The sequence below is a fragment of the Rhinolophus sinicus genome, linkage group LG13 (assembly GCF_036562045.2).
Source record: "Rhinolophus sinicus isolate RSC01 linkage group LG13, ASM3656204v1, whole genome shotgun sequence".
Classification (NCBI taxonomy): Eukaryota; Metazoa; Chordata; class Mammalia; order Chiroptera; family Rhinolophidae; genus Rhinolophus; species Rhinolophus sinicus.
In genome coordinates this window covers 9,257,116-9,272,825 of record NC_133762.1, presented here as the reverse complement: position 1 = coordinate 9,272,825, position 15,710 = coordinate 9,257,116, and the positions used below count along the sequence as shown (strand labels likewise).

At 50.7% G+C, this 15,710-nt stretch overlaps 1 protein-coding gene across 2 annotated transcripts in view; it reads left to right on the top strand.

Moving 5' to 3' along the window:
• The window catches only part of SLCO3A1 (solute carrier organic anion transporter family member 3A1), a 262,503-nt gene that overhangs the window by 44,996 nt on the left and 201,797 nt on the right, over nt 1-15,710 (top strand). For both annotated transcript variants that reach the window (XM_019726695.2, XM_019726694.2), the window contains exon 2: nt 7,414-7,879. In XM_019726695.2, coding sequence (XP_019582254.1) covers nt 7,414-7,879 — 466 coding nt within the window. The remainder of the gene's footprint in view (nt 1-7,413; nt 7,880-15,710) is intronic.

Sequence of the window (15,710 nt, the reverse complement as noted above, 5' to 3'; positions counted from 1 at the left end):
TGAAGGTGTTGTGTGAATGGTGCTAAACACAAACTATTAATAATAGCCTGATGTAAAAAATTCTGATGCAAAAATGTACAGCTCAGTAACTGAGTGGAAGAAAATTCTATTAGTTGTATGTAGCGGAGATGGAAAATCTTTGTTTCTCTGTGATGGACCACTGAGCTATGGAGAACAATCAACAGTGATATGTGTCAGTAGGAAGCAGTGAAATTTAGAGATCTTTTAGAGAAGAGAATCGTGACATGTTAACACTTTCTCATAGAATTAATTGATCCAATGGTTTCAGTAAAAAGAAGGAATAAAAAAAATACGCTTCTGCTGTGCTTTAGGGCCACTCAGGGAAGAGGGTTCCTGGGAGGATAGATTGATGAAAGGAGCTAAGAACCAGGGTGTAGAGGGAAAAAATAGTTTGAGAAAGGTGCAAATGATGAAGTGGAGAAAGATGCAGGAAATGGCAGAGACAAGTCTCAGAGACCTTTCTCAGGAAAGCCGGCTGAGCCTCTCCCTCTCAGGATGATGAGAGGACATGCTTCTGAGGAAGTGCTTCTGTGAGAGACCCAGGTACAGAGAGACAGGGCTACGGCTTCTCGGGCTACTGCCGCACGGACGGGTGAGGCCACTGCGTATTCGCCACCCCAGGCATAACTGCAGCCACAGTGAGGAACGTTGCACAGAGCGTTTCTCCCTCACGTGAACCTTGTGACAAGCGGGGAGGGCAGAGTTGTTCTGTCCGTGTCGCACACGAGAAAAGGGAATTATAGGCGCCTGAGGTTCACGGCGAGTGTGTGGCCCTCAGAGTCTCTCCTGTTTTCCGTCTGCGCCTCCTCACATACGCGATCCCTTTCGTGTGGGCTGGAGGCCGGAGTTACGCCTCAATTAGCCATACTCCGCATAATTCTTACTCTGCTTTAAAAGAAAAACAGTTGTGACGTGACAGCCATGTGTCCCGTAGTCGTAATAGAGGCTAAATCATTCCATTAGAAATAAAGCAACACGGAGCACAGGTCTGTCTTCCCTGGCTGACCTGTGAGGTGGGCGGGCCATCTGTTTGTCACCAGGAGGGGCTTCCGTGTTTCCTTCTGTTACCTGGTCCTATGGATCCTGGAGTCATAAGTGCATGGATATCTTGTGTGTTCCGTCCCCTGTGCTCTGAAGAACTTGCTCCAAAGAGCAGCTGTTTAGAGGAGCAACAAAAGCGCAGACTGGGCTCCCTGGATGAAATGGCCCCGCTGCTTCGTCTGGGCTTCGGTGGTGAAGCCCAAAGACGTGTCCCCTGTTACTGCAAGAGGACATTTCCTTGGCACGTCAGACACGAAACGGAAATGGGCTTGCAAATTATTTTCATTGGACTCTAACAAACCAACAAATTTGCATTCAAGTGGTGGCTGGCGTGACGTGTGTGTCAGCAATAGGGCGTTTCACAAGCCTGCTGTCCATGGCCAGCGTTTTTATTACAGACACAGGAAGGACATGATTTCCCAAACTGGATTGGCAGAGTCTGGCGCTGTGGGGCCTGGGGCCCAGTCCAGCCCGCTGCTTATGTTCATGACGCTTTGCTGAGCACACAGCCCTGCCCCTCGTTTGCACGTGTGCCAGCGATGTGCCAGCCTGGGTCCAGGAGAGACCATGTGGCCTGGAAGCCTGAAACATTTACTTTCTGGCCCTTTACAGAAAAAGCGAGTCGGTCCCTGTTCCAGAAGCCCTGACGGGACGTGGGGCCTACAGTCTCATGTGAGGTTGACATCTCCTGGACTGTTTCCGCATCTGCTCCTTGATAAGGGTCCGGCTGCTGGGTGTGTGGTTTGAGGGTGCAGCTTCCTGCAGCTTCCCGGGGGCAGCCTGCTGGCCTGTCGTGCCCCAGCCCCGCAGAGCAGAAGTCCCTGCTCTCAGCCCCCCAGCTCTCTGAGGCCTCACACGGTTCTGGGCTGAGTCGGGGGAGACTCCCCACGGTCCTTTGGGCTCTCGCTTCCTTGCCCCATCAGGCTGGGGCTTTGCTGCGTTTTACTCCTGCGGCCGCTCTCCCACCAACGCCCGTCTCTGCCGTTCTGCCAGCGCTTCCCTGCTTGCTGAAGCCTCATTTCTCACCAGGGCCGTTGAAATAGCTGCCTGGGCAGTTTCTCCCCTCTGCATACCATGCAGCGCTGCCAGGGAAACGCTGCTGAAGGATGGCTCCTGCTCAGGAGCTTCCCTTGGCTCCCCAGTGACCTCCAAGTCAAGGGCAGGTCCCCGGCTCCTCTCCAAGGCCGTTTTATCTCAGATGCCTCCTCTGAGGCCAAAAGGTCTCTGCCCTTTCCCCAGGGGTGGTCTGAACTTTCTGCGCGCCATGCCAAGCCTCCCCACGCCACTGGTCTTTGCTCTTGGCACCCCCACGCTCCCCCCAAATCGGTTAAAACCCAGTTCATCCTGATTGTATCCCACACATATGTTTCTCCGCGTGCAGTGTGCTCTCCTTCCCTTGAGCCCTCTGCCACTCTACTGTATGCCCCTCTGTCGGAGGCTGTGTTGTTGTTTGATTGCGTCTTTCACCTCTCCCCACGCCGTAAGCTCCCACAGGCCAGGCATTGTCTCCCAGTCGCAGTGAGGTTTCTTGCGTCTCCCATGGAGCAGGTGCTATGTGTGGAATCGACCTGGAAGTCACACAGAGCGTGCACACCAGTGATGAGGGCGTCTCTTCTGTGTGCACCTACTATGTGCCAGCTGCTCTGATGTGTGAGCTTGTAACACTTACTCAAGCAAGTCCTGTCCCCACTGCCCAGATGTGGGCACAGGCTCAGGACGATTGACTTGGCCAAGTGTTGTCGAAGCCAGATTGGAACTTGCTGTCCGGCTCCCATGCCGCATGGGTGTGGCCAGATTGCACTGCTGCAGCCGCTCACGCGTGTATACTCCCTCTGCGGTGTGCTACAGTCCGTTCCTGCACACACACACCTCTCTCTGCTGCCTGTGTATTAGAGGCCCCTGGGAGCTTTGAAAATACTCATGCCCGTCCCAGCTCTCAGCTGACATCAGAGCAGAGTCCTGGTGGTGCGGAGACAGCTCTGGTGTGTTTCAGAAGCTTTCCAGGTGATTCTAGGTGAGGTCCAGGCTGCACTCGGCGAAGCAGAGTAGGATAGTGGACAGACTGGGAGGGCTTGCGAGAGCAGTGCCGACCTTCAGCGGCTGCTCCTGAGAACTTGGCTTCTTACTGCGTTCCTGATGACCTTGGCCCTTTGGAAGGTCAGGCTGGCTCACCTGGACCTGCACACAGTCTCTGGTGTGTCCTGTCTTCTGATGTCTGTGATGACATAGACTGAAGAGCCTTCCAGAACGGCAGCTCACCTTTCCCCTACGTGGAGCGCGTGTCTCTGTGAACTGAAAATGACGGGGTGATTTCGATTGGTATCTAACTTAAAATACTAGCTCTTTAGTCCTGAGTGGGGTGGGCTTATTGGGGAGAGGGAGTCCAGGGCAGCAATGGTTCTCCAAGCATGGCCCCCCGATCTGCAGCAGCAGCATCCCCGGGAGCTTGTTAGAACTATCAGCGGTCAGGCCCATCTCAGACGGTCCAATTCAGACAGTCTGATCTTGGAGCCCGGCAGGCTGACACCCTCTGGGTGATTTGCGGTCATCAGAGGATGAGACCACAGCTCTAGATGGGTGGTGAGTAAGTACGTGGACCCATGGAATGCCAGGGGTGTGGGATTCAGCCCTCCCTGGGCATCAGAGACCCCGGGAGCTTCATAAAACCTCAGGCCCTCGGCCTCATGTCAGGGTTGGGGAATCTTTGTCTTTACCAAGGGCTCCAGGCGATTCTGAGATGCAAGCCCCCTGCCCCCCTTTTTTAATTGTGGTAGTAGGAACCTGGTAAAGATCACATTATTTTAATAATAACTTCCTATCCACTTGGCACAGGGCAAGGACACTTCCTCTTTCCCTTTCTTCCTCGGGTTTCAGGCTTCTTGAGCTCTAATTAGCACGACGTTTTCCGTCGGTCCTGTTACCCATTAAGTAGAGACGGCCGTTCCCTTTAGCACACGTCCTCCTCGTGGCGGGACTGTTCGTTGCTGCATCAAAGCCACTAGTGGGTTTCATGGCCTCCTGCGCACGTCATTAGTGCTTCTTCTCAAAATTGTGTTTGAAGTGAGCGAAGACATGAGCCTCTGATATGATTGATCCACAAAGCATCTTTTCAGAATGTTTGTGTAGCTCACTTGTTGATCTAACAGGCTCCCTGAGGCCGAGGCAAGGGTGAAAAGCCCCTGCGACTACTTCCTGTCACCCCTGCGGGTCACCCTACCAAGAGCAGCTTTGAGGCAGGACGAGAGCTGCAGGCACAGGTGGCAGCTCTCTCTCAAAGAGCTGATTATTTTTCTTTTGCCCACAGCTGTCTATTCTCCCCACCACCCTTATCTGTCATCATAAATGTCCATTCCTGCGTGATATTTTATGACAGGACACACCTGCTCAAACAGAGTGGTTGTCGCGTTTCAGATATGCTGCCCGACCTGCATGTCATTACGCCTCATGGCACAAGTGAAATAGGGCTTCTGCTCCAAGCGTCCCACCTGCCCACACTCCCTCCGACTTTCACTGACCTCTCCTCCCACGGTGGACGTCACCAGGCTGCAGACACATCAGACTGCTCGAGGTGACGCTGGGGCACCCAGGGGACCCAGCCCAGATGTGCCCTTTTCTGCATCTGGTCTCCTCCTGGCATCTCGCGAGAGTCAGCACAATGGCTTGTGTGACGCCCGAAACCCCCCACCTCCCAGGCAGTCAGGCTACCTTCTTTGGGGTTCCCCCGCTACATTACCTACTAGAAGCCTCTGTTAGACCACATATTCCATCATGCTTGTTTGTGTTCTGAAGGAAAGAAGTGAATCAGGGAAGGCTTTGTTTTTATTCACCAAACTTTTCAGAAGGAACTTCTTTGGGAGTATTTGAAAACTATGTTAATGAGACCATGACTCGTTCAGTTTCTTTTCTCGACAATTGCAAATACGTGGTGTTTGAAAAATAATCATGTCACCATGTAACACGGGATGACAGCTGTGAGCTGGCCTTGGCTTGGTGCACAAGGGAAACGGGGCTCAGAATTGGAAAGTGGGAGATAGAGGGGTACACGGGTGTCTTGTCGGTCACGGACGGGACCTGTGCCCGGGTTTAAACACTGAAGGAACGAACGGTCACGGGAGTAGGTGTCACTGAGGTACCGCTGTGCCGTTCACACACTCATCTAGGGACCTTTAACGGAACCCCGGGGCCAGGCTGCTCCTGGACCGATTGGTCAGAAACGGGGAGAAAGTAGTGGGGGAGGGGAACCAAGCATCTGAAATTATTGGTGCTTTCCAACTGCTTCTATGTGAAGGCAGCATGGGGGCGGGGCGCGGGGTGAAGGGGTCTGTTTAAATGGGTGCGGTTGAAAGTATGGCTAAGAGGAGTCAGCGGGCTACTGTTCTTTTTTATCACAAAGGCCAATAGAATAGAGGTTTGCTCACCTACACGCACACTGTGCACATTGTAGGGAGGTTGTGGACGCGTGGGTGCTGACAACAGTGCGTGTGTTTGTACCGTTGGAGGAAGGCTAGATCCGCGGGACGCTCCCTCCTCCCTTCTCTGAGCAGCTTCCACCCAATGGACGGGCAGACGCAGCCCAGTCTCCTCAGAGATGCAATTCCGCCTCTACCCTGCTTTAAACTCTTCCTGCTCATTTCCATTGCCACTGTATTGACGCAGGCCTTCGCTCGCCTCTCAGTAGTAATGCAGCCCTTTTCTCTGCTGGCATTCATTTCTTCCCTCATCCACCATCCATTCTCCACACTGCAGCCACACTTGGTGTCACTCTTCTGCTTTATAACGCCTTTCCTGTTCCCCGATGCCCTCAGATAAATGATCGTAATGGTTAGAGGGAGCCCTCACCTAGCATTCCTGGCACCAGCCCCGAGAGGTAGGACTCGTATCCCCATTTTACATATGGGGAGGTGATAGCGTGGGGTAACTTGTCACAGAGTCAGGGTGGACCCAGACTTTCAGGCCCCAGAGTCCTGGCTCTGCACCCCTCTCCTTCACTGCCTCGCCCTACTTTCCTGCCAGGTCGGGAGAGGCCGCTCTGTGCTAGGGGACTTTGCATCCATCCTGCTGGGTAGATATTACTCCTGTTTCACAGAAATCAATCAAGGCTTGGACAGGCTAAATAACTTGACCAAAGTCACAGCTAATTAAGGAAATAATAGATGGGATTCAAGCCAGGTGTCCTCTTTGCACGATGTACCCACCACACTGCACGGGATTGTTTAGTTCCTTTAGAATGGCATCTGTGGCTCCTTATATTCTGTCCACAACCCACCTTTCCACCTGTTTTCCATTTCACTATTAAATCATGCCACCCGACTTCTGCTCACGCTGTTTCCTTTGCTGAAGAGTTTTTCCCCATCCAGCCAGAGCTGTCAGATTTCCCATGACAGGAACTCTTGCCTTGCTCCTAATACCTTCTGTGGAACCTGCAAATAGGAGAGGAAGGCCGTTGGCATTTTCTCTCCACCTCAAGAAGCCCGAAAATAAAGCCTCTCCTGACACCCCTAGTGTGATGTTTACATCGTAAATATGACATCCAGTTGCTTTATTGTCATACTTGGGTCCATGCCTATCTTTCTGCTAGGTGGCCTCTTGAGGGCAGGTGTCATCTCTCCCTTGTTTTTTTCTGTCTTTTGTGCCTAAGGCATTATCAGGCCAGCAGCAGATAGTCGGTAAATATTTATTAAACAAATATAAGGCAGGCAAAACACAAAGGTGGGAAAGTCATAAAGATGTTCCATCCAGGGGCCCTTAGGGCATAGAACATCAGGGCTGTGTTTACCTGCTGGCCTCTAGGGACACCTGCATTGTTTGGACAGTTCCAGAAGAAAGGGAAGAGCTAACGGTTACCCTAATGAGGTCTCCTTGTTTGCCCCTTTTGCCACCTAGGTTTTTGTTTCATTTTGTTGTGATGTATTTTCTTGAGGCCTGCTTACCTCCTGGGAAAAAAGCCCCAGGCTCTTATGTCCTCCCAGCATGTGCTTTACAGATAGGACATAGCGTGTGAAAACTGCACTTCTGGACATTTACAGGACACGTGGGCACTAACTCGCTGTGGGATAGGGGACACTGTGCTTCCTCAGTAAGGAGACAGCACCTTTCAGGTTGGAAACAGGTACCAAGACAAACTTGTGAGTCGCTGGGAAAGCGAATTCTTTCATTGTGTAATTAGGGTAATCATACTAAGTAGACAGTTCTTGGACTCCTCAGGTTTAATTCACTTTGCACAGGTGCCTTTTGGCATCTGGTGCAAACCTCCAGGTGGGAGGGCTTGAGAGGGGCAGGCGTACCACGAGGCAGAGGAGGGTCCCCCGTGGAGTCCGGGCTTGGCACTGAGATTGCGTTTTGCACCCGCAGGTGAGCGTGCTGACCACCTTGGAGCGGAGGTTCAACCTGCAGAGCGCCGACGTGGGCGTCATCGCCAGCAGCTTCGAGATCGGGAACCTGGCGCTCATCCTCTTTGTGAGCTACTTTGGGGCGCGCGGGCACCGGCCTCGGCTCATCGGCTGCGGGGGCATCGTCATGGCGCTGGGCGCGCTGCTGTCCGCGCTGCCGGAGTTCCTGACGCACCAGTACAAGTACGAGGCCGGCGAGATCCGCTGGGGCGCCGAGGGCCGAGATGTGTGCGCCGCCAACGGCTCGCGCGGCGACCAGGGGCCGGACCCCGACCTCATCTGCCGCAGCCGGACCACCACCAACATGATGTACCTGCTGCTGATTGGGGCCCAGGTGCTCCTGGGCATTGGTGCTACCCCCGTGCAGCCCCTGGGTGTCTCCTACATCGACGACCACGTGCGCAGGAAGGATTCCTCCCTCTACATAGGTAGGAGCGCCCCGGAGCCGGGTGTGGGCGTCTCTGTTAGTTAGTAATCTGGGCGTGTGGACAAAGGAAGGAAAGGTGGGCCTGTGAGCTTCGTATTTCTCCAGAGCAATGTTTTTCAGACTTGGCTTCCAAAAGTCAGGGAATGTGACAAGTGCCGATGTCTGAGTTGCATCCCCAGAAAACCTAGTGTCCTTGGTTTGGGGTGCAGCCTCAGCGCAGAGCGTTTTTTAAAAGTTCCCCACATGATTCTGCTGTGCAGAGTGGGAGCTCTGCTGTGCTAGAGCATGATAGCGGACCTTGAGTAGGAAGACAGGTCAGGAGGAGTTTTGTGTTTATTGATCTGCCTGTGTGTGGGGGGGGTGTGGGTGTGGGTGTGGGTGTGGGTGTGTGGACTTCCGGCACTCTGGCTTGAGCCACCAAGGTACATCGGGTTTACACATTGGAGACCCCCATTTTTAATAAGGCGATCTGGTCATTGCCCAATGAAACTCAGAGGGAGAGATGATTGCGTCCCCGGCCTTTGGTATCATTCAAAGTTGGTGACTTTGAGTAATTTTTTTCGTTAATGAGGGTATGTGCTGGAACTGGATATTTCAGAAAAAATAAGGTACATGTGAGTTTTTAAAAATCATTTTGTGCTGTAAGAGTTCCTGATGTTTTATCCTGGAAGGATGGACGCCTATTTGCTGATGTGGGGGTAAGAAATATTTGAGTGGCGATTTGTTTTTACAGCCAACAGGGTCCTTGGTCCTTAGCCACTGCTTTGGGGCACTTGCATGGTCATTAATGGCTTGCTGAGCTTCTCCATTCTTTGGTTACCAAGTGTAATTTTGCCTCCCACAAGCTGTTGGATTGTATGACATTTATTTCCCCAATCACCAGCACTTAGCTTTGAAAACATTAGCTGTGGAAGCTTTGTACTTCCCCAAAAGCAGTGTGCCTTGAGATATAAAGTCTATTATAACATGGAGGTTTGGGTTATAATAGAATTTGACAAAATTTGACATAGAGCTCCTATCTGCCAAGCTTCCAGCATCCACTGCCCAAGCTTTCTGAGACAGCAGGGCTTGAAACAGCTCCTCACCTGAATGCTGATGTCCCTGTGCCTTTCTGTGGGAGCAGAGGCTGTTGTTGTTGGAAACTTAGTTGCAGATGTATGTTTCAGCCCTCTGTGAACAGGCTCCAGGTGAGAAAGGCAGCACCTGTGAGCCGGCTCAGGCCCTAAGCACGGGACACAAAGTACCGTGTTTCCCCAAAAATAAGACCTAGCTGAACCATCAGCTCTAATGCGTCCTCTGGAGCAAATATTAATATAAGACACGGTCTTATTTTAATATAATATAAGAACAGGTCTTATCATGTAATGTAATGTAATATAATACAGGATCTTTTACTAATTTTTGCTCCAAAAGATGCATTAGAGCTGATGGTCTGACTAGGTCTTATTTTCAGGGAAACACAGTAGAAGAGAAGACTGCTCAGGCCGGAGATGGCCAGTCCCTCTCCCCATGAGGTTAGGGGCTTCCACAACTGTGTCTGAAGGTGGGCGCCGTGGGAAGAGGGGACGAAGGAAACCATTTGTGTTTTGCTACTTTTAAAGCGTGAATGAAAGCTACTGCAGGTGAAACTGTTGCAGACGAGGACACGGGACGGGACCCAGCGTGGAGCCACAATTGTCTCTGGAGGTCCGGCCAGATGATTGGTCTCTGGCTTGATGGGTGTCCCCCTAGGCCCCTGGGAGAGGGGTTTTCTGGCAGTGATAACAGCAAGTGTAGAAGACAGAGCACAGAGAAGGAAGCAGGCGGTGGAGAAGCTGAGTTCTTGTCTGGGATGATAGAATCAAGTAGAAAAACGTCTCCCTAGAATTCCTGCTCAAGTCGTACCAGTGGTAAATCACCTCTGCTCGGCACGTCCTCGCTGGAGCCGCGGGCTCACAACCGTCTTCCGAGTCTTCCCTGACAAGTTCGGCTACTTGCCTGCACTGGACGGGGCCTGGTTTGTGTGTGCAAAGCTTTACGATAAGGAGGTATGTGGGTTTCAGAGGCGGGAGGCGGAAGCATGTGCAGTAGAGCTGACAAGGGGCCTTCTCCAGCTCTGAGCCTTTGTGGGATTTGCAGCGAGTCTGTGGTGGGAAGAGCGTTTCAGCCACGTTCCTCTGTGGGCACCCTTTCCCTCATGGTAGATAGTTAAGCGTTCAGAGTTGGGGCGTCTACTGTTTGTGTGGTGCATGGGTATCTTGGTGGCTCTGGTCCATCAGGCCACATTCCAAACCCTGACAGCACAGGGCCACGGAGGGGGACGCTGCGTGTCTCCGAATGGGTTTCGTGGCAGCTGCAGAGAGCAAGCCTCTGCACAGATCGGCCTCAATAGGTGGCCTCGTATTCCATGCACGGTTTGACTTCTCCAGGAGCAATTTAAGAAGGCAGAAAATAACTGGTCCGTGCATTTATTGTGCAGGTTGTAAAAACATGTTAGTGATAATGGGAATATTTTAGCGTTTATCTCCTCTAATAGGGAGCTGGTTCCTAAAGCCACTTACATTTGCTTTGGGAAGCATTTAGGGGAGCCCACTGAACGGAATTGATATGAATCACGGCCTCATAAGTCCCTGCGAGAGGAGGGACGTCTAAAGGGATGGGCACTGGGGTGGTGAGTATACGTGTGCCCACTGGGGTGGAATAGCGCGTATGCCTTCTGGGCCCAGCTCCTGCCAAGCTGGTTAAGAGAGAGCGGCTGACGACCAGCTGTCTGGTCAGGTGCCTGAAACGTGAGTGTGGATTGGAGATCAGAAATACTGCATATGTAAAACCCAGGCAGTCGCAGCTGACCCTTTCCTGTGGGTGTCAGCAGGGAAAGGGGTGCTAACGACACAGGGTTCAGGCCCCAGGTCACTGGTGACAAGCCTTCCCACGGTGGGCTGCCTGCATCGTGGGTCACCACATGGGTGCCCTCTGCACATCTGTGGCCATGCCACCGACCCCACTACCGCCAGGGGGAAGTGACACATTCCATCTTGAGTCAAGCTGATAGTTTTCCACTGAAATGACTTTCTGCTTTGGCCTCTTGTGGCCGGGGCCACTGCCAAACTCCTAGAGTCCTAGATGGGCCATTCACAAGGGGCTTCTCTGGCTGGCACCGTTCTGTGGCTGCTCCTTTCCAGCGTGGGGAGGGAGCCAAGGGAGCTCATTACTGGGGGACAAAACCTGATGAATGGGGACGCAGCTCTGCTGGCAAGCTTTTCACTCCGGCACAATGTAGAACCAAGCCACACCGCGTGGCTAGATAATGACCCATGGGTGGCACGTGGCACTCACTTTCTTCCTAGAGGACGGATCAGACAGGGTAGCAGTGGAAGCCATTCAATGGGTCTAAGAATTGAGAGTCCACTCGTGCCATTAGCCCACGTGGTAACCTTCCCTTTGCCCAGTTTTTTAAGCTGTCCCGTTTCTCCAAGTTCAAAACATGGCAAGTGGTATTGAGGGCCAGGATAAGGAGACTGTTATCATGGGCTCCCTGCGTTCTTTTCATTAGGTTGCTAGGCCAATTGGTTGTTGCCTTGTTTTTTTCCTTTGAGGAGGAAAAAGCCAGAACGAGAGTGGTAAATATTTTTAAGATCACTTTATTTATAGTTAAAAAGTATTAATGTGTTCACTGTTGACAGCTTGGGAAGTATATAAAAAAAGGAATAATTAGAAAATAATTACTCATAGCTTTACGATTATATAGTCTTTCTGCACTGGTATTCTTTTCTACAAAACAAACGTGTTTATAATAAACAGTGCTTTGCGATTTCATTTCTCTCTTAATATTTCATGAGCATTTCTCTGTCACTAAATAGTCTGTGACGTTCTGACTGCATACATAATATTCCCTCATGGGCATATACCTTAATATTTAATGCCCTCTATGTTGGACATGAATTTTTAAATTTTTTGCTGTTATAAATGAGGCAGACAGGTAAACTGTGATTCTGAGAGGGTAAGTCACTTGCCTAAGATAACTTAGCTGGGTGGCTGGGCTCTGGGTCTGACAGTGATGAATTTTCCAGGTGCGTCGGGGATCTTTCACCAGGCTGGGGTGGGGGCGAAGAGGCTGGTGGATGGTCCAGGGGGTCAGACGCCAGTTAGACATGCCACAGACAATCTGAAACCAGGAAATAAAAATCGTAGGAGCCAGGAAGGTGGGAAGAGGGCAGTGTGTCTCAAATCTGAGGGGAGAGGTGCTATTGGGATGGAGAGTGGGTGTCAAAGCCGGAACAGAGAGATGGGAGTAGGAAGGAGAGGGGAGGGTGGTGCCAGCCAACAGTGCAGACTTCTGGAAAGAGGGTGTGCCCTGTTTCCTCGTGCTTTGAGTAGAGCTGGGTGCAGATCAGAGCTGAGACTTCTGAGCAGGGGCAGCTGGTGTGTTTCTTGTTCTTCTCACCTCTCTCCTGAGCAGTGGACACTGCATGGCTGGTCATCCCATTTTTGATCAACGATAGCCAGTAGGAAATTGTCCTTACGTTGTGTTAGAAATCTGTCTCCTTACAGCTCTCCACACGTTGGTTCTGGTTCTGGTTCTGCCTTCAGGGCCTGCCCTGAGAAACTGTGATCCCTTTTCCCTGTTTTGATAATGCACATACCTGGACACCAGCCTCACGTGGGTAGAGAGAAGGAGGCTAAAACTTAGCTCTTCTGGGCTGGGACCTGTGTCCCTTACAGATGCGGTTTCCCGCCTCACTTCAGGTGCCATTTCTCTCTTAAAGAGGGTGCCCAGGGCTGAGGAGCTTGTTACTGGGACGAAAACAGATGAGGGGCATGCAGGATACGGGTACTGTATTAGTGTCTCGGGTGCCATAACATAACACCACGGACCGGGCGGCTAAAACAACAGAGATGCATTTTCTCACAGGTCTGGAGTCAGGGAGTCCAAGATCAAGGTGTGAGTGACGTGGTTTCCTCTGAAGTCTGTCTCCGTGGTTACAGAGGGGCCTTCGCCTCCTCGTGCCTTCACGGGATCATCCCTCTGTGTGCACATCCCTCGTGCTCCTTCGTCTCCTAAATGCCTCTTGTGAATTTGCTGGGGACATAATTCAGCCCCTCTAACCAGTGCTGAGGGGACCGGGACCAAACCGAGCCAAGATTCCTGCCGTAGTTTTTTGTCCTAACTTTTCTATAAGGTGCTGCATTGTCCTGTTGGTGTGTCGGTTGGGTTTTCAAGGTGCCCAAGGGATTATTGAGGATGTAGTTACTTTGTTTTTTGTTAACTTTTTATTTTGAAATAATGATAGGATCACACGTTGTTGGAAAATACAGGGAAGACCCCGGTACCTTCATCCCATGCCCTAGGTGGTGACATCTTGTGTTGGTCTAGCACCACACGCAGACTCAGAAACGGCCCCGATGTTAATCCGTGCAGTTTCGTCAATAGATTTCACTAGTTTCATTGGCATTCAACTGTGTGTCTCTCTGTGTGTCTGTGTATAGTTCCGTGCAATTGCATGACGTGTGGATGATATTTTTAAAACGCAGAATGGGGTCAAGATGAAACCAGATCATTTTGAGTCGTATGAGTGCAAACATACACACGTGCTAACACTGGCACATGCGCGCACGCTTACACCCACACACATACACACACACAGGACGATTTAGAGACAGAGACAGCTATGGGTAGAAGCTGGTTAGAGGAAAGTGGTTCCTGGAAGAGGTTTTCTGCAGGGACCTTCTGTATTCCTAGGAAGAATGGGGCCCTTGCAGGGTGCCCCGATACACAGCAATCACTCCAAGTTGGGGGACACGTGTTTTAGACACGGAAGTGTCATGTTTTCATGGTTTAGCACTTACATTGAAACCCAGTGGAAGCCTCTGTGTTCCGGTTAATGATGCAAAGAGAAATTATTCTCCAATTTCATATGCCAAGTGTTTGTTTATTACAAAGGTCACTATAATACCCGCCAGCAACCAGAGAGAACCCAATTTGCCTTCAGAGCCGTGGGAGCCTGGAGTTATTTTGCTTCTGATGAGTTTTTATTTTAACTTGACATTGGGTAAAATGTGTTTTAACTCTCCAAAGAGCGTGGGTCGGGTATGGATCAAATACGCTGTGATTGCAGTTCATCCGAAAAAATAATTAAAAAGCTGTCCCTTGTGGGCGCAGACATAGCTCATTGTACTTCGTAGATATTGAAGTTTCCCTCATTAATTTCTTTTTCTACAATAAATGACACTGTAAAACTGGTCAATTTGTTTGGCTATGTTCCACTTCATCTCCCCCCACGGCTGGTCACATGCTGTTTTCTGGATGTTTTAGCAGTGTGCTGGGAAACTTGCGCGTGGCTCTTATCTGACGTTTCCACGTTGCCCAGGCTGGTATTTCTCATTCATTTTCAGGGCTCATAATTCATGCCCCATCGTTCATGGACTCGCTGCTGTGCTCACTGCCTGGGCTCTGGAGTCTTGACAGCCTTGTGATTCAATTTATGGCTCTGCCACAGACCTACCACTGAGAATTTGGACACGTTTCCAGTTGACCTGAGCCTGTGTCCTTATTCAGGAAAACAAGGCTGGGACCTACCTTGCCAGGCTTTGCCTAGGTGTCATTTGCATCATCATCATGTCCACAGTGGAGACCAATAAACACTGTTCTGTTCATCTTGATGGTCATAGCACCTCCACTTCCAGGTGTAGAAACTGAGGCAGGAGTGTTTGACTTATGTAACCACGCAGGCGGACAAGAGCAGTTAGATCGAGATTTTCAGCCTGGGAGATAATCCATCTAGTGGAGCTGAGAATAGCAACCTCTTCAGTCCTGAATTAAATCAGCGGGGCTCTTCTTTTCCTGCAGACCCCTTCCTGTGGCTCATCTCAAAATACTTAAAGTGCTAGCGTTGCCCCAGGCAGCAGGCTCTCTGCTTTATATTATATCTGGAGGCACCCCAGAGGCTGGCCGTTGCCCCAACATGATGTATTGGTTGGCTTTCTGGGTTCTAACACATTGCTTCTTCTTCTGCTTCTGAATATTGTTGCCGTTTTTTAAAAGACTGTGTTCTCATTTTAGTAAACTTGGGAAAAACAAACATTAATTAATAAATAATTTATCATCCAGGTGCCTATAGACTATGACTGTCACTATTTAGGTATATTTCATTTGCCTTTTTTCTTTGTATCTATTTTTACTTAGTTAAAACCTGCTTTTTGTCAATTGACCTACAAGCTTTTTTATATATCATAAACAATAAACGTTATGGCAGATAAAGGCGTAAAACGTTGTCAACCTAGAAATGCTGGAAGTTGCTCTTTGAATATTTGTTGAAATTTTTAAAAGCTCCAGTTAGGTCCAGTAGATTCCGTGTGAGCTGGAAACCAGCCGTCGGCCTTACTGTGACTTCCTCCGGAAGATAAAGGAGTGAGGCCCGAGGGTGTCGGCAAGAGAGACTCTGGGCCTGGGCCTTGTTTTGCAGCCCGGCCCACACCCGCTGCTCGGAGCTGGGGACCCTGAGTGCTGCACGGGCCCCGCTAGCAAATGAGACGGGGTGGGGGGCGTGTCTGGGGAGCCCCGGTCCTTGCCTTGTGCTGGCCTTTGGGTGCTCCACGGGAATGCAAAGTCCATCTTGCCAGCTCTGATTTTTTTTTTTTAAGAGAGACTGGAAATCCGTATTTTTCAAGTGGACTGAATTGCCAGCTTGTTGACATCGTCTCCAAACCCCTGTGGCTTAGGGGCACGTCAGCCAGCTCGAACACGGTGGTGGCTTGCCACTTGGGGCTCTGTGCTCTAGACCATCAATTTCAGGTCACGTTCACCTTATGAATAGCCGATAAAGATGAAAGGAGGAAAGGAAAGCAGTTGGACC